Source organism: Peromyscus maniculatus, chromosome 3 (genome assembly GCF_049852395.1).
Source record: "Peromyscus maniculatus bairdii isolate BWxNUB_F1_BW_parent chromosome 3, HU_Pman_BW_mat_3.1, whole genome shotgun sequence".
Classification (NCBI taxonomy): domain Eukaryota; kingdom Metazoa; phylum Chordata; class Mammalia; order Rodentia; family Cricetidae; genus Peromyscus; species Peromyscus maniculatus.
Window position 1 is genome coordinate 86,642,233 of NC_134854.1, and position 25,224 is coordinate 86,667,456.

At 43.0% G+C, this 25,224-nt stretch overlaps 1 protein-coding gene and 1 long non-coding RNA gene across 4 annotated transcripts in view; one reads left to right on the forward strand and one right to left on the reverse strand.

Annotated features, from left to right (window-relative positions):
• Positions 1-964: 964 nt before the first annotated feature.
• The window catches only part of Hpgds (hematopoietic prostaglandin D synthase), a 30,217-nt gene continuing 5,957 nt past the window's right edge, over positions 965-25,224 (reverse strand). The window contains exons 3-7 of one of the 3 annotated variants that reach the window (XM_042273425.2): positions 22,492-22,633; positions 17,652-17,744; positions 13,748-13,857; positions 5,902-6,000; positions 965-1,340 (exon numbers count right to left, since the gene is read on the reverse strand). In XM_042273425.2, coding sequence (XP_042129359.1) covers positions 1,176-1,340; positions 5,902-6,000; positions 13,748-13,857; positions 17,652-17,744; positions 22,492-22,624 — 600 coding nt within the window. In that variant the 5' untranslated portion in view covers positions 22,625-22,633 and the 3' untranslated portion in view covers positions 965-1,175. Of the gene's footprint in view, positions 1,344-5,901; positions 6,001-13,747; positions 13,858-17,651; positions 17,745-22,491; positions 22,634-25,224 lie in introns of all 3 variants that reach the window. The other 2 variants (XM_076566880.1, XM_076566881.1) reach the window with 2 other exon arrangements.
• Positions 15,328-17,018, forward strand: LOC121828005 (uncharacterized). Its single transcript, XR_013049885.1, has 3 exons — positions 15,328-15,433; positions 15,969-16,078; positions 16,944-17,018. It is a non-coding gene; the product is annotated as an uncharacterized LOC121828005 (long non-coding RNA).

Below are 25,224 nucleotides of genomic sequence, written 5' to 3' on the forward strand. Positions count from 1 at the left end.
AGTACCCAACACGCATGTTCAGGCTCAATGTGGACATGCTTTCAGCTCACTTGGGTGAACCCCACGGTGTGAGACTACTGGTCCTGGTGGTCAAAGGACATTTTGTTTTATGAAACTAGGTCTCATGGTGCCAACTTTTACATTCGGCCATCAGTCCTAGTTCCCATTACGCCACTGCCTCTCCAGTGTTTGTCTGATGTCCGAGATCTTTACCATTCCAGTCTGCACAGCTACTATAATTCCCTGAAGCCATTGTGTTGGCACCCCTTCACATGCTCGTGGCCAGCTATATACCTTCTTAAATGTCAGCTACTCTGCTGACGTTTTAATCAGGATGTTTATTCCCTTACTATTATCTTTTTGCAGTTTTTTATATATTTTCCATAACAGTTATTTACCAGGTGAATGTTGTGCACACACTTTCTCCCAGTTTGTGGATTGCCTTCTCATTCCACTGATTTCTGGTTTTTGCTGCGAAGGTCTATTGTAACCCACTGTCCCTTGTCTCTGGGCACCTAACTTTCTTTGTCACACCCCTTTCTTTGTCAGTGAGCTGATGAAGCCCTTTGTCTACAGCCTGGTAAATTGTGACAGTGCTGAATTCACAGCTTTTCTGTAACTCTGCTTCTGTTGGGTTTGAATTAAGCTAGCTCCAACATCACTTTCCTTGGTTGTACTTTGATCTTTATGAGTTCCCTCTTTTTAGTACTCATTTATGATATGCCGGACAAATGTGTATTTTTGGGAAACAAACACTTTGGTGTATACCTGAATAACATGTAAAATGGTGGTCAGTGACATGGTTAGCCACTGAGTATCATAGGCATTGTTTTTTAGTGTAGCGATTTGTTGATTGAAGATCTACTTGCAAAATCTGTATTTCACATGATTTCTTAGTTAAAATGCTGTGGTAATTGACACATTAGCCAGGAAACTAGTATTTTAACTAAAGCGTCCATGCATGTTGATAGTCAATGCAAAGCAATATGTATTGTGAACTGTTTCAATTATAGAAAATGTAAAGTCCTGAAAAAAGAAAATGCTGTAAACTAAATGCCTACAGAAACAACAAAAAGAATCATAGCAAGCAGAATACAACAGAGTTTCGTGGTAGTTAAGAAGGGTATGGATCATCTGGCAGGCAGATGTCGCCCTCATCTGGTGCTGTGCCTGCATCAGAGTTTGGTCTGTGGCCTCTTCTGCACCCAGGCAGCAATGGCAGGGAGAGCTTGGACTTTCTTCCGCAATGACGCCAGCCTGGGGTGGATGTCCAACAAGTCAGGTTTTAAGACCAAAAGTGTGGTGCTGCAGATATCCCAGTAGAAGTCTGCCCAGGTGACCTGCTTAAAAGAAAACAAAGACTTGCTATTGAATATAAAAAAAGCTATCCGCACTCCAAAAGAGAACTTCATATCCTCAAGAAACATTTCCTTCCAGTTTCAAAACAACTCTCTGTTAGTACGAAAGCTGACTGTGTATGATAAAATTAGAAAGTGACAAGCAATGCAGTGCCCGGGGGACACCGAGGGGTGCTGTCTGTGACGAGGTATAGGTGCCTGAGACAGGCGGCTCACGGCATGCAGTCCAGTGCTGCACCGTTCGGAAGCCATGTCCCATCTCCACCAGTCTGACAATACATTTTCACCTGATCTAACTCATGGATTTCCACCTGCTCCCAAAGTCCCTACAAAGACAAAGCAGGTTCAGTCCAGGTGTGTACGTGCCCAGTGTACATACTTGAACTCTTGTAATAGAGAAGAGTGTGCTCTTTTTCTTTTTCTTTTCTTTTTTTTGTATGTCACCACTGACAATTCCACACCAGTCCTGCAAATAATCCTGCTTGGGGATCTGTGGTTGTTCCATTCTGTTGTCTACCTTGTTTCTTTGTGTTTTAAGGTATAAGGGAATAAATAGTGTACGGGTTATCCCTTCAGGGTCTATAATTGCAAGGAAAAGATTTGGGTAAGATCCATTATCTTTGCATCACATCAAGACAAGTAACTGCATGGCTATCTGGCCCTTAATGGAATACTGAAGTTGGCAAAGGTGAAGGGTACAGCCTTCCTTAGGCCTCGGTCAGCTGAGGGTTCTCCATTGTTGAGCTCTGTCTGTGGAGCGGTACATGGGTTCCATAATCACATTAGCAGAGTGAAATTTGCTTTGTTCACTTTTTAACTTTTGTTGTTGGGAGACAGTCTGACACTGTAGCATGTTTTACCCGAACTCCCTCTGGAGACCAGGCTGCCTGGTATTGTAGCATGTTTCCCCCAAGCCCAGCTACAAAGTGGAATTTAAATGTGGACTAAACTTGCTTGTGTGTCCATAATTTACTAGAGCTGGTTGATGGTATTTCACAAGTTTGCAGTCATCTAAGAGAAATTGCTGCTCAGAGGATTTACAGTTCAGCTAAGAAATATTTAAGTACCTACTGTGTGTCATACCCACATCTAGGTGTTGGGGATGGCAGAGAACAAGCTGGGATGCAATGCTCTCCTCTAATGCAGATTTGTTTGTTTGTTTGTTTATAGTGCTGTGGGTCAAATTCAGAGCCTTCAAACACCACTAAACCTCATCCCTAGTCTGGGATTTTGTTTTAGAAGAAAGCACTCAGACACAGAGTGAGAGGCGATGAAGGAGAATCGGAGTGACTAACACGGGCAGGGGCCCCTCTAAGAGGGGATATACATTTAAGCCAAGCGTCCAGACAAGCCAAGCTTAGCAGCCATTACTTACCTGGGAGTGTGATGTGTCTAGTTCAGAGCACAGTGAAGAACAGAGAATGGGGTGGAGGTGGTTGGCAAGGGGGTTTTAATAGAAATAAAAAACAAATCAGTTCCTAGAAATACCCAGAAAATAGGGAAGGGAGAGTCTAGAAAAGGCAAGCGGGAGGACGTGTGGGGCTGTGCAGTGCGATGGAGGCTGAGGAGATGTAGAGACAAGGTAGACTACTCAGAGCCACCCAAGCCGCAGACAGCACCCTTTTTCTTATCTTTCATACACAGTAGCCCAAAAGGCTGGGAAACCCCACCCACCCCAGCTCTGAGGTCAGGTTGATTTGCTTTGGGTGGAGTATGTTCCTGCTCTGAAAGCCCACCTGTAACATCTGGCCATCATCTCTCTGATATGGGTGGCTTCTGGTGGCCACTGGCTAGGCCCATTGCTTCTTCGGGGTTGGAAAGTGATGATGTCGAGTCTAATCCTCTCTTTATTTATGACTAGGGTGCTTTTCTGATGAGAAACGTGTACTGCCTTCATAGGAAAGGTGGGAAACAAGCCTCTTACATTGGTGTCTGTTCTTGGGAGTTTTCATGATGGGTTCTGTCTCTACAGCAAGCAAGGAGCTTGGTTGGGGGTTGTGTCATATGTTTGGATATGGCAGAGGTTATCATAAGTTCCTCTGTTTGTTTTGACTTGTTTGAATTTGCTGCTGTTAATGAATATTTAAACCTGCATTGCTCCATCTCTAGTCATTCTCAGGCTGCCTTCTGAATCCTTTTGATACAAATAATTACAAATGGTAATTCATTTGCTTCTAGTAGGAAAAAGTACTCATTAAATATTTCTTTTCTCAAATCGAGAATAAGTCATTTGTTCACAAATCCCCAGTTTCTTTCAGTATTTAGGAGACCAGAATCTGGGTATGAGGAATACTCATGATGACTGGATTATCTTTGTCTCCTTCTCTCCTACACTAAAGATCCTGCTTCTTAGTAACATCAGTGTGATTTCCGATTACTGCACTCCAGTGTACAGATCATAATATCATTAAGACGATACCAACGGTGCCCAGAACCGCTAATAGCTCTGTCACTGGTGGAGCCAGGCCAGGAGCTCAGCAGGAGTGCAGCCACATAGTTCTACTGAAAACAGTGTGTGGGCTTGCTTTCTGAGATTCCTAGCATGAGTCAGACTACAGTGCCTTGTGTTAAAGGTACTTCTCACTCAGGGGCTGGGGAGATAGTTCAGTTGGTAAATCGTTTGCTATGCCAGCGCTGTGAGGAACCGAGATGGAGCCCTGGAATCCATGTACAAAAGCTGGATGTGATGTCGAAGGCTTGTGATCCCAGCACTGGGGAGGCCAAAACAAGAACAGCCCTGAGGCTCACAGGCCAGCTGGCCTCTCCTGACTGGTGAGCTCCAGGCCAGTAAAAGATCCTGTCTCAGACAACAAGGTGGACAGTGTCTGAGCAACAACAATGTCTGAAGTCAACCTCTGGCCCCCACATCATACACACACAGATCCCCACACAAATGTGCACATGTGCACACATGTGCATAAAATAATGAAATAAGTAGTGTTTATCTACTCTGATGCATGCGATATAGATTTATTCCCTTTTGATTCTTAGGATAACTTTTAAAAATTATTGAATATAACTATATAAAGTACTTCATGACTCCAGATTAGATCTCTATACAAAATTAGTTTAGAGAAGTTTAATATATTTTTCTCTCTCTCTACTGTAGTTATCTGCCACCCCATTCTTTCTTCTTTCCTTTTTGAGACAAGGGCTTATGTAGCCCAGGCTAGCCTTAAACTTTCTATGTAGCCTCCCATGTGCTGGGATGCCAGGTATGCACTATCATCCCTTGTCAGGAGCTGTGCAGCCTAGTCTTGGAGCAGCATATGACTACCTGAATAGTGGGTTTCCCCTGGGCAAGGCACCCGTGGAAACGGACTCTCACTTGGCAAGGACCAGTAGTCCACAGGACAGTGGGACAGCATAGGAATTTGTGATATTTGTGCAGGTTGCAGGTTTTTCTCTCTCTCTCGTTATATTGGTGATTCTTTGGGCTGTTTTTAGTTTTACTTTGTCAGTCACACATGCAATAGCGGTAATTTTCCCTGGAAATTCTGCTCTTTCTCAAATATTTCCCTTAAGAATTTAACAGGGGGCTAATGCTTCTGAAATTTCTTATCTGGAGTTACTAACTACAACTTCCAATCCTGGGAACTTTTCTGACTCAACAGAAACAGTTAGGTACATATGAGAAAACAACACTTGGAACATTAACCATGTTTCACAGTTCTGGAAAGGAGAGCAGGGCATGCATACAGAGACAGGGAAAAAGCCTCAGGAATACACATAGTGCCAACTGTTGAGAATAAGTTCCCTGGACAACAAGCATAGAATCTTTGGTAGGATCTGGTATGCTCCAAGAGGAAAAATAAAATGCAAAATGTGAGATGGATAGATCCATCTTTTTTATCCAAAGGAGCTAATATTGGTGGAAGAAGTATGGTGAAGTGAGATGGGAAAAGAGTGTTTTATCAAGGTCTGCCTTTCACAGAGAGATTGAGACATGGGACCCTCTTGTAGAAAAGGTAGCTGTAATAAAAGCATATTTTGCAGACATGAAAGAATTGTTTGGGATCAAATATTGTTGTCCTTAAAGCATTGTGCCCGTGTCCGTTACTTCTTAACTTTGTAACCTCAGTAGCTGCCAGCTGACGTAAGTGCTGTGAGAGCAGGATGTGTCTGGCTCGATATTTAGTTCAGCCTGAAAAAATGCTGAACTCTGTGTCTAGAATAAGGCTATGCAGGGGATGGGAAAGCGTATTTGGGGAAGCATAAAGGGGAACAACGGGGACTTTCATAATGATCACAACGTATTCCTTAGTTTGTGATGTATTTCTTAATGTAAAAAATAGAAGCCAATGATAAAGCTGTCCAGGTAACCCTGGTAAGAAAATCTCTGTTCTGGGCCACTTGAGTGCAATCCACTTGGTCAGAAGTTTTCCTTGCACCGACGACCCTTCCCCATCTCAGGACCTGACTCCGAGCTGAGACTGGGCCCCGGCAATGCCTGGCTAGAAGAACGTTTTGCTCAGTAAGTTTTTAGTTTATCATCTTATCTAAATATAATTGCTGATATTTTTAATGATAAAAACGTACTCACATAATTACCAATAAACCACTCCTTGTCCCCTAAGTATGTGTCCAAATCTTTCAGAAGAAGAGGTGCATGACATGTGAGCAACTCCTTGAACGTCCGCTCCTAGGAGAGAGCAGACATCTTTGTGAATGGTGAGAAAAACAAGTATAATTGGAGCAGCAAGGTAGGAATGAAAATAGCTATCCACGCATTTGTTTCTTCGTAGTTATGATCTGATAGAGACCCAGGCCGCCTGACTCAGTCATTTATTACTCAAGGTTTAAAATTACACTGTGTGTGTGTGTGTGTGTGTGTGTGTGTGTGTGTGTGTGTGTGTGTGTGTGGTTGTGTGAATACATGTGCCACAGAGCCTGTGTGGAAACCAGAAGACAACTTTCAGGAGTCAGTTCCCTCTTTCTACCATGTGAGTCCCAAGGATCAAACCCAGGTCCTCCAGCATAGCAGCAATCTGAGCAATCTGCATAGCAGCAATCTCACCAATCCTATTACTCGTTTTTAAAATATTTTTGCCACCAGTTTCATTATGTATTTTCATTGCCTGTGGTATTATGTTTCACAGGAAAATTTCATACGAACATTTTATATACATATATTTATCTGTACACACACACACACACACCACATTTTCTGCATTCATTCCAATATTTTAGACAGGTAGTTTCTATCATTTGTCTACTGTGAACAGTGCCACCATAAAACATGATGAGCAAGTGTCTCTGTGGGGTGTTGATGTGGCGGCCTTTAGTAAATACTCCAAGAGGTACATAGGCAAGTCATGGTAAATCAGATTTTGGTTTTATGAGAAAGCCCCGTGAGTTTTCATCTTGGTTTATTGTAATGAAAGATAATTGTATTTTGAAATTTCTGAAGTCCACTTTTAACACAGGGCCCTTTGTGGGAGCCCGTTTTCGGGTTCCTTGTGGCTTTACCCAGCAGGTCCGCATAGAGGATGATTAGGGCCACGGGCCTGAGTGCAGGTATCTGAAATGGTCTGCACTTGGCTGTGCTGGGGGAGGAGGTCTTTTGCTCCACCCTTTGACATCTCTATAAATACCCAGGGGCAGAGACAGTCAGGGCCCGTTGGAATAGGTTCCAGGCCCTCTTGAGGCTATCCTTTATTTTCTATCTGTTTATCTCCACAATCTAAATCCTTCTATGTAATATTTCCTGCTGCTCACACTCAGGCAAACTCTGGGGAGCTGTGGGGTTGGTGGGTAAACACCCTGCAGCCCTTACAGCTATGTATCTTAACTGAAGGAAAGTAGGTGTGCTGCATTCGATGAGGCAGGACACTCACTTTGTGTTTCTCCCCTCATTATCACAGCTAATGGGTACAATAGGCCATGATGAGTCACAACACCCATGGCGCCTTAGCATGAGCATTGTGAGCCATGCACATCATATATAGGACACGCCAACCCTGTCTTTTTGATAAATGAAGTGTTACACGCAAATACTATCCTGAGAAACGAAGAGAAATGCTTGGCACCTCTAAAACAGATACCCCCTTTATTATATATTTGTTTTATTGATTCTGAAGACCAAGTAATTTATTCATAGCCTCTTTCTTGCTGAGAAGTGTGTGTACTTTCTGGACCTGGTGGTACCGCCTGTGAACTAACCTTCCTGGGAGGCTGAGGACTGTAAGTTCTGGGCAACATAGCAAGACTCGGTCATAAAATGAACATTAACAACAACAAAGAGCTGCTCTAGAAATAACACTTTCGGGGGTAGTTTGTGTCCGATATGAACATTAATTAGTCAAAGCTTTGATCTTTTGATCTTCTAGACAAGTACATACAGTAGGGAGCTTCATGGGCAGGAGGATCTGGCTGCCAGAAAGCTTTGCGAAGGCCATGTGTACTTTCTAATGGTCACATCCACACTGTTGGGTTCAAATAAAAATTTATAATACCCAAATCAGTGATCACTCCTTTAGCTCAGATTTTCTTTATAATTTGTTGGATTATTTCCAACTAATAAAATTTAAATTACTACATGTAGCATAATCACTTAAGGTTCATTTTCAAATAACAGAAGAAATGTAACAGCTGCATCCTTTGTTTTTAGGTGTGTGTGTGTGTGTGTGTGTGTGTGTGTGTGTGTGTGTGTCTAGCCCCATAAGTTTCCTGTTCATTCTAGGTGGCCACTCTTGGACTTGAAGGAATTAGAAATTTCTGGTCTTCCTTCAGGAAGGTTGTGAGCTAGGTTTTGTGCTTGAGAAGGATGGTAAAGGTGGTTTCTCACTATCCATGCCATTTGGTGCTGAAATCGGAACATAAGGATGACCTCTGTTCTGTGTATCTCCCACCTCCACACTGCTTTTCAGGCAAGGAAACGAATGTAGGCACATTGGGTAGCCAAATGATAAATACTCGTAATAAATTCAAGGGCAGTCCTAGTGACGAATGTTCAGAGACACATTGTTCCATTTAATCCTTTAAAATTGGAAGTGGGCTTTTAGCACAAATACAGAAATATTAGCAGTTGTTGTATCTCTTGCATTTCTTCGAGCACATATAATGACAATATTTTCAGTGATACTTGTGTGGCGGCCCACACCTGTAATCCCAGCACTGCGGAGGCAGGGGCTGGCTGGAGGGCTGCCAGGCAAGACCCTCTCTCCCCAAAAAGAACGTTTGTGCTACCTACCATCTCACGGCAGTTATTTCGAGTTTGAAATTACCACTTCACCACAAGGTGGCAGCAACGGACCCTGCTGCCCAAACAAAAAACGGAAACTTTTTGTTGATGGCGTAGTCCGTAGCTATTATCAGTGCCTCAGCAACATTTTCTTTTGCATAATTTGTTCCTGAACCTGAGTTTCTGTGTCTTCTGTACCCGGTTTGAGATATGTAAGAGCATTGACCACTGTGTTACAAAGCTGGAGTATTTTATCACCAATGGCCAGAGACACTCTCCTCTGGGATGTGTCCTAAGTCATGGATCCTTAGCCACACAAAGACAGAAAATAGAAAAAGGCAAGCCAAGATGGTGGCAGACTGCCTAGCAGTGAGGTCTTTGGCACACTGGACAAAAATCTTTATACACTTTCTTTTTATATTGGGGAGCATGGTGTATTTGTCTGTGTGTTTATAACGATACGTAAAATAGATGTCACGCCTGACAAATATAAGGGCAAATTAACACAATAACTTCTTAATAATAGCTGATGTTTAGTAAACACTTTCCACCTTGTCATATCGATATACACTGTCACCGAATGCTCTCACCATGCTTCGAAGGAGAGTCCCGTATATCTGTACTTCACACTCAAAGAGTTTGAACTGTGAAAAGGGAATTGGTGGTGGTAAGAACACAATCTGATTCAAACCATCACCAAAGTCCAGAGTCTAAATAGGTTATGTGAAAAAGTCTTTTTACCTTTATGTCATCAAAACTGAGCTTTTCAATACTTCTCTCTCTCTCTCTCTCTCTCTCTCTCTCTCTCTCTCTCTCTCTCTCTCTCTCTCTCTCTCTCTCTCTCTCTCCCTTTCTGCTAATATCCCTAATATGCCTTATTTATCTAAAAATATGTCCAAATATCTCCAATCAAGATCCTAACTAGGTAAATAGTATTTAGAATGTAGGTGTTTTGAGTAAAATGCTGAGAGTCACACTGGTTGTTCTGGGTTGTGGCTTTTTAAACTCGGGCTGTCCCTTTAATTTATAATTCTTATTTTACCCAGTGTTGAGGGCAGCTGCTGGTACTGTGACATCACACCCAGGAGTTAAGACCATGCAGTCTGAGAGTGACCACGGTTTGCATTCTTTTCGCAGTACTTTGCATCTAAACACCTGAACCCAAGGTGTTTACACACTTGAGGCTTTCTGTTCTCACCTGGGAAATGAGCCCTGTGGCAGTACCACAGACTTACTCCTGCTGTAGCAGTCACGCTCTGTGTGATCAGGGCATGGGTTCTGGAGCTTTACCAGGTGGTCTCAGGTCACATTCTTACACTTGTCTGACTCTGAGCACCTTCCAAACTACTCTGGCTGCTTCTTCATCTCAAAAGATAGCGATAGCATGACAAGGAAATAAATGCCTACCTCTCCACTGGAGATAACGTCAAGGGGACGAGAGCGGCCCCTGGCGGTAGGATCTGATAATGCAGGGTCCTGGCAATAATTCAATGAACAGTTTTTGCCATTAGAGGGCACTGCCTCAGTTGGTTAAAGTCCGTTATTGTCATGGTGACACTTCCTGTTGAAGTAGTCATGTGACAACTGCATTTTTAAGATGAGATTGTGGCAAGTATCCCAAAGGAAGCAACTAGAGGGCTGGGATGAAGAAATTGGATAAAGGTGATGGATGTGACATTTATACATAAGCTTATTTCCATCCCAGTTCAATAATAGTGTACGTGCTTTACAAGATGAAACCTGTATAGAGGTAGAAAAGAGGAGAGAGGATGAGAGCAAAAGAGTTTGAAGCTGTAAAGGCGAGTGGGTGAACTAGCACAGGAAAGCCAGAAACTGACCCTATGTTTAGTCAAGCCACGGCATGGAAATGAGGGGGCAGGGAGCTGAGACTGGTGGAACCGAGAACTGGTGGGGAACAGTTTCAAGAGCTTTCTCCTTCATTTCGGGCTAATGGGCAAGATCCTATCCTTCTCTACAGGAGGCTAGAGCGGCTAAAACAGCTTCCTGGACAGAGGGTACCGTGAAAAATGTATTAAGAATAAAAGAATGGGATGAGTGTATTCACACTGAGCAGTAACATCTGAAGCCACCATGTGTCCCTTCCCACTGTCTCTAGATCACAGTTTTCTCTGGGCAACCTTCCTATCACAACAGCAGACATTGGAAGCCGGAGACATTGGAAGAACCCAAAATAGGAAAGTAACATTCAAAATCAATAAACTATCTGCACCTGTACAGCTTCACAGGCACCACAGTCCTGCAGCCTGCCATGGATTTCAGAGGATGACCTAACCCCTGACAGGGACTTTAGCAACCTGGAAGTAAAGCAGCTTTGCACAGACGAGCACTGGGTGGTCAGATGACATCATATCCATAAAATAAAAATGAAATCCCCTCATGAGTAAAACAAAGCACTACACTAAACGACTCTAGAGTTGTGTCAGGCGGTGTCCAGTGGAGTGGGAGGCAGCAGACATGGTCAAGATACGTTGCATACTTGTATGAAATTGTCAAGAAGTAAAAGATATAAAATGTAAAAGGTGAAAATGTAGAACTCTGGTTGAGAATGTCCTTCTGAAAGCACAAAAGCAAAAAATGGGAGGTAGAAAAGATTGCGGCCTCTCAACCACAAGGGTTCTGTGTGACAAAAATAAACAAACACATAAATAAAATAATTAGATTGGCTTAAACTTGTCACCAGCTAAGAGCCTGGAGTGTCTTCATATGCTAGTGAAACATTGCTTGCAACATAGACTTCCTTACCCAACTCTCTTAGGGGTTCTGTTGCTGTGGTAAACACTATGACCAAAAACAACGTAGGGAGGACAGGGCTTACCTCAGTTTACAACTCTCAGGTTACCCTCTGTCACTGAGGGAAGTCAGGACAGGAAGTCAAGGCAGGAATTTGATAGCAGGAACAGAAGCAGAAACTGAAATCGTGGAGGACTTCTGCTTACTAGCTTACCACTATGGCTTCCTCAGCCTGATTTCATGTAGAACCCAGGACCACCTACTCAGGGATAGCCCCACCCACAACCAGTCCGGCCCTCCCCATCAGTCACTAGTTAAGAAAATACCCACAGCATTGCCTACAATCCAATCTTATGAAGGCCTTTTTTTTTTTTTTTTTTTTTTTTTTTTTTGAGACAGGGTTTCTCTGTGTAGCTTTGCACCTTTCCTGGAACTCACTTTGGAGACCAGGCTGACCTCGAACTTACAGAGATCTGTCTGCCTCTGCCTCCCAAGTGCTGGGATTAAAGGCGTGCGCCACCACCGCCCGGCATGAAGGCCTTTTCTTAACTGTGGTTCCTTCCTCTCAGATGATTCTAACTTGTGTCAGGTTGACAAACCCCAAACGAAAAACTAACCAAGACATCAAACCAACTATGGAACCAGGTGAAAATTAAATTGAAAAAGTTGCAAACCAAGATATAAAGCATCAAACTTTTGACTTCCTGTGATCAGTAACGCTATTGGACTGTTTCACAAACACGAGAGCACGAAACAAGAGACTGAACCAGGAAAGGGCCAAAAGAAACATTCAGAATGTTAATCAAAGCCCCAGGATGGTAAGTGTGTGCCGTGTGTGGGGAAAGCAAGCCTGGCAGAAGCAGTGACACGCGGTGGAGAAGTCCTGTTACCATTGTACCTTCTCTTAGTGATTGTAATCTTTTAAGTCCCAGAGGACATGCTTAAAAAAAAAAATACAATGATGTATACAAGAAAGTGGGCATCACCCTGGAAACAAGAGCCAACCCCAGAAGAAAGGCCTGGCTGGGATAGTGGTGGCAGGAAAGCCTGAGACAATGGCTCTGTAGAAATTCCCAGAGCTGCAGGGCAGGGGAGGCCTCCAGGCCAGAGAGCTCAGCAAAAAGTCAGAGAGGCAACTGCACCCAGAAACACTGGAAAGAGAAGGCAGGCTGATGTCACTGACTTGGAGGGAAATTCTACCAGTGTGGAAAGTTTCTAGGGGAAAAAAAAGTAAAATGAATTAGGCAAAAGTAAAAACACAGTTACTGATTTTGAGGAGAAAAAATAAGAAAGGAAGCATTACTGAAATACACTGCCATGTACAGTTTGTATTTGCGTATGCAAAGCTACATAATCATGGAATACTAATTTAGCTCAATGATCTAGATATCACCGTGTTGAGAGCTTAGGGAAAAAGAGGCAGAGAAGATGATGCAGGAAGAGAGAAATTCTGAGCTAGATGTGGTGGTGCTCCTCTGTAATTCCAGCACTGGGAGGACCAGGAGTTGGGGGTCATCCTCAGCTACATAGAGGATGAGTTAGATGCTAGCCTCGCCTACAAAAAAAAAAAAAAAAAAAAAAAAAAACCTGCCTAATAAAAAGAGGAAGAATGAGAAAAATTCTTACAGATTCCATAAGAAGTCTATAAGAATTGTCTAAAACTGCTAAATCAAGCTATATTTGTCTATGCTACAGAAATATGATAGTACATATTCTGTAGTCTACATAATGGGGCACTATTTCTAAGGGACATAGAGAGAGAGAGTGAGAGAGAGAGAGAGGGCTCCTTGGTGAGATGGTTCAGTAGGTAAAAATGCTTGCCCCCAGACATGCTGATGTGAGTTCAATCCCAGGGACCTACATGGTAGCAGGAGACAACTGACTCCTGTGGGCTGTCCTCTGACTCCACAGCCATGCTATGCCTTGCGTGGCTGTGTACACAGTACACATGCACACCCAAAATATACTTTTAAAAAGAAAGAAGAAAAGGGAGAATGGAAGAAAGGGAGGTGTGTTTGTCCCCAGAAAAGGGCAGAAAGCCTTATCAACTGGGTCTGTTGGGGTTTGAGGGATGACTCTGTGGGTAAAAGCACTTACCGCTCCTGCAGAGGACCTAGGTTTGGTTCCCAGCACCCACGTGATGGCTCAAAACCATCTGGAACCCTGATTCCAGGGAATCCAAACCCTCTTCTGGCCTCTGCAGGATCCTGCATGTACATGGCACACATCCATTCTCAAAGGTTCACATGCACAGACACTTTTAAAAAGTATTTGAGGCAGGGTTAGCACAAAGTATGGCAGGAAAGCATTGACCTGGCCTTATAGTTTAGTATAACTTCATTTTCTAAAGTACATATTACATAGATTAAAAATAACTTTTTACAGCCCTGTAATGCAATGTCTGGGGGGTAATCTAAAGTTAACCATAGTTATGATAGTAAGTTTATCACATTACTTTTACATCTTGATTTTTCTCTGCCCATGGAAAAAGTGACATGAAGTCGTCCAGTGTGTCCACAACCGCATCAGCTTGACATTGCTCCAACTCTGTCTTGCCAGCCAAATCTATGGGATAGAAAGAAGCCATTTTGTATCTACCAACATGCTCAATTTAATTCACTATTAATGTGTCAACTAGGCAACATATTCAGACTTTAGAAAATCAAAACAGTGTAAAACAGTTGTGAGGCAGAAGACAGGTTGGTGGTAGAGCTGGGAGAAAACTCTAGAAGTTTATGCCCTATTCTTCTTTGTATAGCTTTAAAAAGTCTGGGGAAAATCTGGCCCCAGTTTTCACCATAAAGTTTCAATTTTAAAAATGATAGGATGTCTTAAACCTGGGACAACAAAATGCCATGAACTGAGAGCCAGGCAAGGCTGAGTCACGGTACTGACTTACAAGCATCTCACCACGAAGCTAGCTAGGAGGTAATGATGGCAACTGTAGCTGAATCCTGGGAGCTCCATCTCTTGATGGTCGGATGCCCATGGTGCTTAAACCGTTTGAGGCTGAGATACATTGTTTCTGTTTGTTGCAAGGCATGTTCTTTCTAGAAGCAACATTCCCTTCAAATTGAAACATTTCTTTCCGGAGGCAAACCAAGGCTCAAGAGCCTCCGGCGTTTAACAAAAAAGAAATTGGGAATAAAAATGAAAAAAAAAAAGAAAAACAAACAAACAAAAAACAAAACAACAAAAAAAAAACAAACCTCACAAAACCTTTCAAGATTCTTAAGATAATTTTTTGAATTTTAATTTTTATTTGCATGAGTGTTTTGCCTGCTTGTGTGCACCATAAGCCAGCAGTTCAGAAGAGGGCATCGGCTCCCCTGGAACTAGAGGTACTACAGACAGTTGTGAGCTGCCTTTATGGGTGCTGGGAAGCCAGCCTGGATTTTCCGGAAGAGTAGCCAGTGCTCTTAATTGCTGAGCCATCTCTTCAGCTCCAGTTTACAGGATTTTCAAAGCTTTCAGTAGAAAAAAGAGTAAACAGTGGCTGGTGAGTTTTTGTCCTTTAATTTTTTCACTCATTTGTTAATTTTTTTCCAATAATTTCTAAATATTTTTCTTCTAAGTCATTGATCTTTCTCGACTTTTCTTCACTAGTCAATTTGAAATGATTCAGTATGAAAGTCTTGTAAAACTGACTGCTTTTGTGTAACTGTATTAAATTACTAAGCCTACGGAACTTAATGCTGATGATGCATGGCTAATATAAACAAAGCTTTAGTGAAGCTGTTCAGGGTGAAGGAACTTGCTTGCTTCATGTACTTGTAACTTCACGTGTGATTTCCATGGATTGACTTTCCTCACTAACCTGAAAAAGCTTGTCACAGGTCCCTCCCTCTCCCCCAGCCCTGGTTTGACTTCTATGTTCCAGGCTTTAGCAGTTAATGCCTCTGTGGACATCCCTCCTTCTAAACAGCAGACATCTCTCAGGCCCCTTTGCAAATATTTGGAGCTGTTTTTCCTCCTGAACTTCCGGCATCAAATTACCAGACACCACACCCCAAACCCACTATTCTTTTTCATTCCAGGAGGGCCTGACTCCTACTGTGAGTCCTCCCAGGGGAGCTTCAGCGCTTATTGAAAGAGAGAGACTTCTTGTATTGCTGACTCCTAGGCTGGTAAACCTGATAGGGTAAGGGGTGTTGCAAACTGAGGAAGGTCTTTATGTAGAATGGAGAGGGAGAAGACTGGAGTGGTAGTGGGTGTCTCAGTGCTCTGAGAATAACAAAGTCTGCCCATTGGGCTCTCTTGCCCTTCCCTGTGGCACAGCCCTACAAAGGTTCTGTATGCATTCTCAGATTCTCCACACTCCTCTTTTTGGGGCCATCTGGACGATTTTAAAATCCTTTAATGTATGTCCTGCAGTCAGGCCAGTCAAGAACAAACGATCACCCGAAGAATTGTCCTACAGTCAAGCCTCTGTGTGCTGCCTTTTTGGGTAACGACCTACAATTGTTAGGGAAGTCCATACCCTGGATTTTCTAATCCTGTCCAGTGTATTTTGCTAAGTAACCCTCCTTCTCTAACCTGCAAATATGAAGGTTTTGGTTTTGTTTGTCTTGTGCCCTTTTCTCTCTACTCGTAACGCTGTACATCTGGTGAGTCTAAGGGAGGTCCCTCTGTCAACTCAACCCATTGGGGAATTTTTAATAATGCAAACTTTGCAGGGTCCTCCTCCAGCCTCCTGAATCAAGTCTGGAAACAAAGAAGAGTATATGTGCTCCGAAGCCCTGAGGAAACCTTGATACACTTATGAGTGGAGGACCGGGGACCCGAGGTATCCTCTGAGGCTTGATTCAAATACCCCTTTCTCTTGTGAGCCCAACTTCCATAGACATATTCCATTTCCTTTGCCCTCATGTAAGTATGTTACCATGTGTGAGCCTGGTGCCCACAGAGGTCAGAAGTCATTATCCCCTGGAACTGGAGTTACAGATAGTTGTGAGCCACCTTGTGGATGTGGGAACCAAAACCAGGTCCTCTGCAAGAGCAACAAGTGCTCTTTTAATGCTGAGCTAAGTCTCCAGTCCTGTTTATGTGTTTAAAATAAACATCTTTGTTCCTAAAATGGGAACCTAATCATTATGGGTCACTGGGGTGCTCAACATGCTTGGATCATAAGGTGGTAGGTGGTAGGTGGTAGCAGTGTGTGTGTGTGTGTGTGTGTGTGTGTGTGTGTGTGTGTGTAAAGGGTGGAAGTGGAAAATAGTGATTCTAGCATGTTAATTACAAACAAAAAGGCTTTAAGAAACCCAAAGTTGCTTTTTTACTAATAAATAAATTAATTAATTAAAGTGGGAAAAGAAGGAGAGGGGAATGTGGGAAACCCGCTCCCACATTTTCCCCTAGGGTACTCTTGAGGAGTGAGGGATAAGAGATTTAGATAGAAGGATAGAATGGACAGAAACATGGAAACACAGGATAGCCTTGGGAGGGCCTGGATCCTAAACCACCAGCCCCTTCTGTCTTTTCTAAAAGGCTATTTATAGGAATGCCAAGGGGTGGAGCAAAAGACCTCCCCTCAGTACAGCCAAGTGCAGACCCTTTCCAATCACCTGGAAACCATGCACATGGTCAAGCCATCCTCTAATGCAGCTCTTCTGGATAAAGCAAGCTCAGATCTCACTAGAAAACCTTTGCAGGACTCCACAGAGGAAGCAGGAAGTGGAGCATGATGAGAGGAAGGCAGGGGCCATCTCTGTTACCTTCACTCACTCATGGTGCACCAGCTAAGGAGACTTCAGATGACAGCCAGTGGAGGGGAGGATGCCACCTTCCTATTCTTCTGAGCATGATCAGAATGAAAGGCACTTAATCATGACTCCAATAGTGCAACAAGTTCCAGTCTTCATGTGCTGTATGTATTTCTGTTTTTTTTTCTTGTCTAAATCATAATACTCAACACTAGCATGACATGCCAATCCAATTTTCCAGCTAGATTCTAGAAACAGCATGATGGCAATATGGTGTGATACAGGAAGGGGAGGATACTATATAAAGTGAGATTATGTGGCCTGCTGTGACAGCACATGCCTTTCATCTAAGCATGGGTTAGGCTGTCACAGAAGGATCAAGGGTTTAAGCCACTGTGGGTTATATAGCAAATAGTAGGCAAACCAAGAATATGTAGTAAGACCCTGTATATAAAAACATAAAATGGCAAAATAAAACAGCTGTCTGAAGCATTTGGAGAAAGTTCTACTCATGTAGATGGTACGTTTATAATGTTCTAATCTCTGGAGCCATTGCTAATTGCACTATAGTAAATAATACAGTTATTAAGCAATTATCAAAGAAACATCATTTTTTTTTCAGTTATTCAAAGCCTTAACTACAAATATGTATATTACCTGTGTTTTTAGCCAAATATCTTGCTATTGCGAGACTCTGGTGAAGGGTAAGTCCTCCCACCTCCAAAACAGGGATTTTGCCAAATGGAAGAGCTAAAACAGACCAAATGTAGAGTCAACTTCAGAGCTGAACCAAGAATGGTGAGAGAAGTCAGAATAGTTGAAACAAGGTATCCTATAAAGTCATGAAAGTCTTAAGTATAGAGTATATATACACATATATATTTATAAACTTAAACATATGCTTACTTTAAGAAGCACTATACTGTTACCCTAAGTCATGGAGATCGTGTGGTTATCGTTCCACAGGACCAGTCCCTCCACGCACTCCAGCAGGTCAGAGATGGGGTAGATGTTAGGGTGGTGGGTGTACTGGGTGGTTTTGTGTGTTAACTTGACACAAGCTATAGAGTCATCAGAGGAAGGAAACTCAGCTGAGGAAATTCCTCCTTGAGATCAGCTGTAAGGCATTTTATCATGTAGTGATCAATGGGGGACGGCCCAGCCCATGGTGGGTGGTACCATTCCTGGGCTGGTGGTCCTGATTTCTATAAGAAGGTGGGCTGAGCAAGTCAGGGGAAGCAAGCCAGTACGCAGCTCCCCTCCACGGCCTTTGCATCAGCTTCTGACTCCAGGATTCTGCTCTGTTTAAGTTCCTGTCCTGACTTTCTTCAGTGATGAACGGAAGTGATGAAGTGTAAGCCGAATAAACCCTTTCCTCCCCTTTTTGGTCATAATGTTTTTGTCACAGCAATAGAAACCCTAGGGCTGAAGAGATGGCTCAGAGGTTAAGAGCACTGGCTGCTCTTCCAGAGGTCCTGAGTTCAATTCCCAGCAACCACATGGTGGCTTACAACCATCTATAATGAAATCTGGTGCCCTCTTTTGGCCGGACAGGCATACACACCAGCAGAACACTGTATGCATAATAAATAAATAAACCTAAAAAAAAAAAAGAATATTCTTTTTAATAAAAGAAAGAAAGAAAAAGAAAAAGAAACCCTAACTAAGACATTGGGCCAACCCAAGGCCCAGGATGTGGGTCTGGATGGCAGCTGAACTGATCAGTCCAGGCCACTGGGACTGCCTCCCTCAGGTGAGGGACTGAACCAGCTCTCCCAAGCCAATGGTGAGGAGCTGGGCCATCTTTCCCCAGTGCAAAGGCTGGCTCTCCTGTGTGTGTATGTGTGTGTGTGTGTGTGTGTTGGGGACCAGCTCTCCTGCTGCGGAGTCCATCAAGGGGCAGGGCTATCTATCTATCCTAGGGCCTGTGAAGAAGGGCAGAGCCGGCTCAGCAGGGGCCTCGGATTTCAACCACAGGATCTCCATGAGTGGGGCAACAGCAGGGTATCTAGGGGGGTTTTGGTGAGGGTCTAGTGATGACACTGTGCCAGACACCTTGAACCAGACCTAAGACTCCTTGCAATGAACACTTTTTGGGTGGGGCTGATTGTACAAAAGGGTATTCTGTGTGACAGACCTCAGCTCCCGATGCCACTCAGATGGATGAAGAGGTGTTGGAAAGACGGAGGATCGAGATGGCTTTTTGTTTGTTTTGTTTTGAATTAATTTCTTGGAGGTGGTTCTTTTGGGAAGTGTGCTGCAGGGATGAGGGGCAGGTATGCAGGGATTGGGGTGCATGATGTGAAATTCCCAAAGAATCAATAAAGAATTATTTAAAAACAAAAAGCACTATACTGTTGGAGCTCTATCTAAGCCCCTCAAAACATTCTTCTTAAAAGAGACAATTCCACATTCTCTAGTGCAGTCTTCACAGTTTGGTAGATTTGAAAACTGAATATAAAATCAGTTAAAGAACTGGTTGTAAAAATCATGTGTATGCAGGGAGCATGGAGCTCATTTGGTAGAGTGCCTGCTAATATGTACCAGGCCCCACACAAGCCTCTGGGTTTGATCCCCAGCACTGTATAAACTGGATGTTCTTACTGGCTCATGCCTGTAACCTTAGCACTTGTGAGGTAGGTGGATCATGAGTTCCAGATCATTTCAGATACCGAGTTTGGACAACGTCTCAATTGAAAAACAAACAATAACAAAATGTTTGCAGGGATACTACACATCACATTCCCTCATTGTCTCATGTTAGATTGATTTATAAATTTACTGCCCTTTAAAAGGCTTACTTAATTTTAGTTTTTGTGTTATGAGTGTCTTGCCTGCATGTATGTAAGTGCGCTGTAGTGGGTAGCCGTTCCAGCTTTGATCTGGAAGTTCCAAACCCCATTGAGGCTTCGGTAACTGTCATGCCTACAAGGCAGAGCCAAGAGAGGACTCTGAAGACCTGAGATCAAGATGGATGTCCTGGACCATGGACGCTGGAGGTAGACCGAGCAGAGTTCTTCAGAGAACACCGCCGGACTGCGCCACACCTTTCCCAGACCCTGTAAACTACCCCTTCACTTGTAAGTTACCCCACAAAATAAACCTCCTTTTTAACTATGTGGAGTGGCCTTAATAATTTCACCAATAGTGCGCCATGTGTGTGCAGTGCCTTTGGAGGCCAGAAGAGGGAATCAGATTCCTTGGAACTGAAGTTACAAATGGAAACTATGTGGTTGCTGGAAACAGAACCCCAGTCCTGCAAGGGCAGCAACTCCTCTTGACCGGTGAACCATCTCTTCACCCACATACTTGACTTTTATAAAAACCTGTGTTTTCAAGCTTCATTAATTTTATAGTCTCAAAATAGATCACATGAGCTACTTTAGAACATATTCCAACAGTTATAGAGTTTGACTTATACATGAGCTAAGGAAGTGTTTTTTTTTTGGTTTTTTGTTTTGTTTTCTCAAGACAGAGTTTCTCTGTGCAGCTTTTCGCCTTTCCTGGAACTCACTTGGTAGTCCAGGCTGGCCTCGAACTCACAGAGATCCTCCTGGCTCTGCCTCCTGAGAGCTGGGATTAAAGACATGCGTCACCACTGCCTGGTGAGCTAAGGAAGTTTTATCCTAGTCTTATTTTGATGAAGAGCATTGTGGATTATATAACAAAAGATGGAGGCACTTTGAACAAACATAAAACAGTCACAGCAGATAACATTAATGCTATATTAGTAACTTCCACTTTTTTTGTTGAACATTTTACTTCTGTGAGAAAGCAATATACTTCTTATTATAGAAAATTCATAAAACTTAAACAAGAATATTTTTACCAGGTAGTTACAGTGATTGTAGTATTCTAATTAATTTTCCATTTTGTGTTAGTTAACCTTGTCAACTTGATTAGATTGAGAGATGCCTGCATTGGTATTCACACCTTGATTAGCTTGAGAGATGCCTACATTAGCACTCATGCCTTGATTAGCTTGAGAGATGCCTACGTTAGCACTCATGCCTTGATTAGCTTGAGAGATGCCTACGTTAGCACTCAACACCTATCTATGAGGGTCTTTTCTCAGACATCAGATCATGAGTCGCTGATCCAGTGAACAGTTTATTCTACTGACTAATATGAGTTTTGGATGCATGCCATAAGGTGGACGTGTGGAAGGTAGGACCTTGCTGGGGGAAGTGGGCTGCTGGGGACTTGGACCCGTGGGAGGTCGGACCTTGCTGGGGGAAGTGGGCTGCTGGGAACTTGAACCTGTGGGAGGTAGGGCCTTGCTGGGGGAAGTGGGCTGCTGGGGACCTGGACCCGTGGGAAGTCGGGCCTTGCTGGGGGAAGTGGGCTGCTGGGGACCTGGACCCGTGGGAAGTCGGGCCTTGCTGGGGGAAGTGGGCTGCTGGGAACTTGAACCTGTGGGAGGTAGGACCTTGCTGGGGGAAGTGGGCTGCTGGGGACTTGCCTTCCATCTCAGTTGTAACCTCCCCCTTGCTTTCTCCCTGCTCCCAGCTCTCACATGATGAGCAGCTCTGATCCATCACACCCTTTCCCACCGTGGTGTTTCTTTCCTGAGGCCTCAAGCAGTGAGCAGACTACCCTGAAACCTCTGGATACATCCTTCCTTCTCTACGTTCCTCCCCCATTTCTGTCACAGCCATGAAAAACTAACATAAATAATATTAAAAAGAATAACGTGTGATGTTATTATACAAAGTCCCTTTTCTCACTTTGCAACCTTTCTGAATCAATGGACCACCATTATTTCAGTGATCATGAGGTGCTTCATCATGTGCATTGACTACAACTTCCCACACAATATTTTCGGTTTGGGCACACAATTATTTTGGTAAGAAGACAAAAGATGAAGTGTAGATGGCAAGTCGTGTACCTCAGACAGGCACTGGGACCAAGCCTCTGTACATACACGGGTGAGTACAAAGTCAACTGCTTTCACCCGGGGGAGAAAGCACAGCTTTGATTCCTGACCCAGTGAGTAAACCAAGTGCTGCTGTTCAAGGCCCTGAGGTGCTGTGAGCAAGACAGAGTTCCAAATAAAATGGATATGAACTGACAGCTTCATCTGAAGCCTAGGTGTAAACAAGAGGTGGCCTGCGGAGCCTGAAAGGGAACATGGGACTGAAAATGTGACATGCTCACCTGGCCGCCTGAGCCATGGGTGTTAACTACAGTCTCATTTTATAAACAAGGAAACGATGTGGGGGAAGCTTATGTAAATTAGCAGGCCCTACTCTTGGCAGAGGTAATATTCAAACTGAGGTAGGTCAGTTGCCCAGCTGGCTCTATAGTTCTGAGTCATATATTGAGAAAGAAGATAAACAGAGCAGACCCAGAGAACAGTGTGCATCTGTTTAGTTTACCTGAACTGCTATTTCTCAATGTGAAGCTCTGTAGGGTCAGGCTTGCATTTCCCGGAGGAAGGATGAACACCCCCGAAATACGTTCTTCCTGTGTAATCTGCACGATTTATGCTACTTACTTGGTTTGATTTTGGGCCAGTCAGCTTGTTCTATTCTGTGATCTTCGTACTTTATGTCCAAGTAAGCAAATATATAACGAATAATTTCTGCTCTCCCCCTCATATTAAAATAAATCAGTTTGTAGTTTGGCATGGTGCAATTCTGGAAAGAGAAAAAAGGGAGGTAGCATTTTTTTTTTTCAATTTTTAATCCTCTGATAGTTTCATGTATGTGTGCATATATAATGAATTTTAGTCATTTTCTGCCAGTTACTCTCGTTCATCCCCTCTCCCTCTTTCCCTGAAACTGTTCGCCCCAACAAAGCTTGAAATCATCGATTGTTGGTGCCCAGGGGCCAGCCCCAGCAGTGAACTGGTTCCAGAAAGGATGTAGGGATCAGGTGAGGGAAAGGTTGAGTCAGACACATAGACACATGATTTCTCAAGAGACACAGATCACATCATTTTGTCCTGGGCATACTTCTCTAGTATGCCCAGGGTTATTGGTTAAGTCCAGATAGAATATATTTTATTATTAGCCCCATATCTCTATTCCTAGAATTCTACAGATCACTTCAGCTTAAGCAAGCATAATATAGCAGCCTGTTCTCAGGCTGGCAGCAGTTTGTGGTTTCAAAATGTTTTAGATGATATCTGAGTCAGTCCAGGTAAATCACCATGCTTTGGGCAGTATATTATTAACTGTCAATAATATTAATTGTCAATCATATTATTTGCAAATTAGACTAAGCCTGAGAACTTTCTCAGGCTTAGGAACTGTTGTTCAATTCTTCTTCTTCTTCTTCTTCTTCTTCTTCTTCTTCTTCTTCTTCTTCTTCTTCTTCTTCTTCTTCTTCTTCTTCTTCTTCTTCTTCTTTCGAGACACGGTTTCTCTGTGTAGTTTTGGTGCTTTTCCTGGAACTCACTCATTAGCCCAGGTTGGCCTTGAACTCACAGAGATCTGCCTGGCTCTGCCTCCCAAGTGCTGGGATTAAAGGTGTGCGCCACCACTGCCCAGCATATTTATAATCTTATAAGAATTTATTAAATAAAAGAACTATTTTGTTTCTAAATTAGATAACATCACAGCAACCTGATGTAAATCAATCTTTTTAGGAATGACAAATTCTAATATCTTACTCTTCTTATATTCCTATGTCATTTTTACACCACCTCCACATGCTGTTATGTTATCCTAGTCATTCTCTTATCGCTGAATTCTTTTTAGAGGCTTACTGTATACGTGGGCGTCTATCTTGTAGGGTATGTTTCTATGAAATTGTAAGTATACTGTAAAGGAGTTCCGTGCTCTGATCTGCTGCCAGTTCTTCTGTCCTGCTGAACCTTCTCAGCCTCTTCTGAATTCATAGGGTTCTAACTATTTTGTTCTTGAGTTTACATAGGGACAGATAACAACCTCCAAGGCACAGAGAAGACCCCTAAGTAGAGTCAACAAAGGTTAAGTCCCTGAAAGCAGAGGGTAGTATGTTCAGGACTTCTTCAGAAACAATTTCCTCAGAAAAGACATGGATAAATCATCATGCTAATAGCAACCCCCCTCCAAGAGTGTAACACACAGAGATTCAAACTGATAGTAAAGGGCATCAGATCAATGATCATAGCATGTGGCTTAGCTTTGCTGGAACATTCTCAAACAGCTATGCTGGCTCCATGACTTTTCACTGTTCCCCTAGGGGATGGCTGTGCCATCTTGTAAACATTCAAAGTGAGACTACAGGAAACTTATAAAATTTTAGTGACTTACATTCAACAAATATAGCTGTGGAATGCATGCGGTGATATAATGACTGAGCAACTGACAGACGTTTTCACTTGAAATTGACTTCTACTCAGGTACTCTGTGTCTTTGGGCTAGTTTATAGAGGTTCCTTGAATTTCAAAGTCTACTTAAAAATATAGGCATTGATATAGATTTGGACAGTAAGAGTTATATAGATAAAATTCTTAGTATAATACTAAACTGTTACTAGTATTAATAATTACCTTAATCTCTCATATTGTAGACAAGAATAATCATTGGCTACCACATTCTGATGCAATGATTATAGTAGGTACATGAAAATTGTTCATTTAAAGTGGTGAATTACAGTGAGGGTCCAGTGATGATGGTGTGCCAGAGGCCTTGAACTAGACCAATCGGAATTTTGTGGGTGGGGCTGATTGGACAAAAGATTATACTGCATCATACAGTGCAGCTCCCAATGCCACAAGGATAAATGAAGAGCTTTTGGAAAGATGCAGAAGTGAGGTAGTTTTTTATTTGTTTGTTTTTTGTTTTGTTTTTAATTAACCTTTTGAGGGGGGGGAGGTCTTTTGATGGGGAGGTTTCAGGGGTAAGGGGTGGATAGAGAGGGACTGGGAGGTGAGCAGAATTGGGGTGCATGATAAAGAATCAATAAAGAACTGTTATAAAAAATAAAGTGGCGAATTAAAACAGTTTATTTTCTGGGCTGGAGAAATGGCTCAGTGGGTAAATGCATGTGCTGTGTAGACCCTGATGACCTGGGTTTAATACATGAACCCATGTAAAAAACTCAGATGTGGCGGCCATGTCTGTAATCCCAGCTCCAGCACTGCTGTGTAGACCTGATGACCTGGGTTTAACACATGGAACCCATGTTAAAAACTCACATGTGGCAGCCATGTCTATAATCCCAGCTCCAGCACTGCTGTGTAGACCTGATAACCTGGGTTTAATACATGGAACCCATGTAAAAAACTCAGATGTGGCAG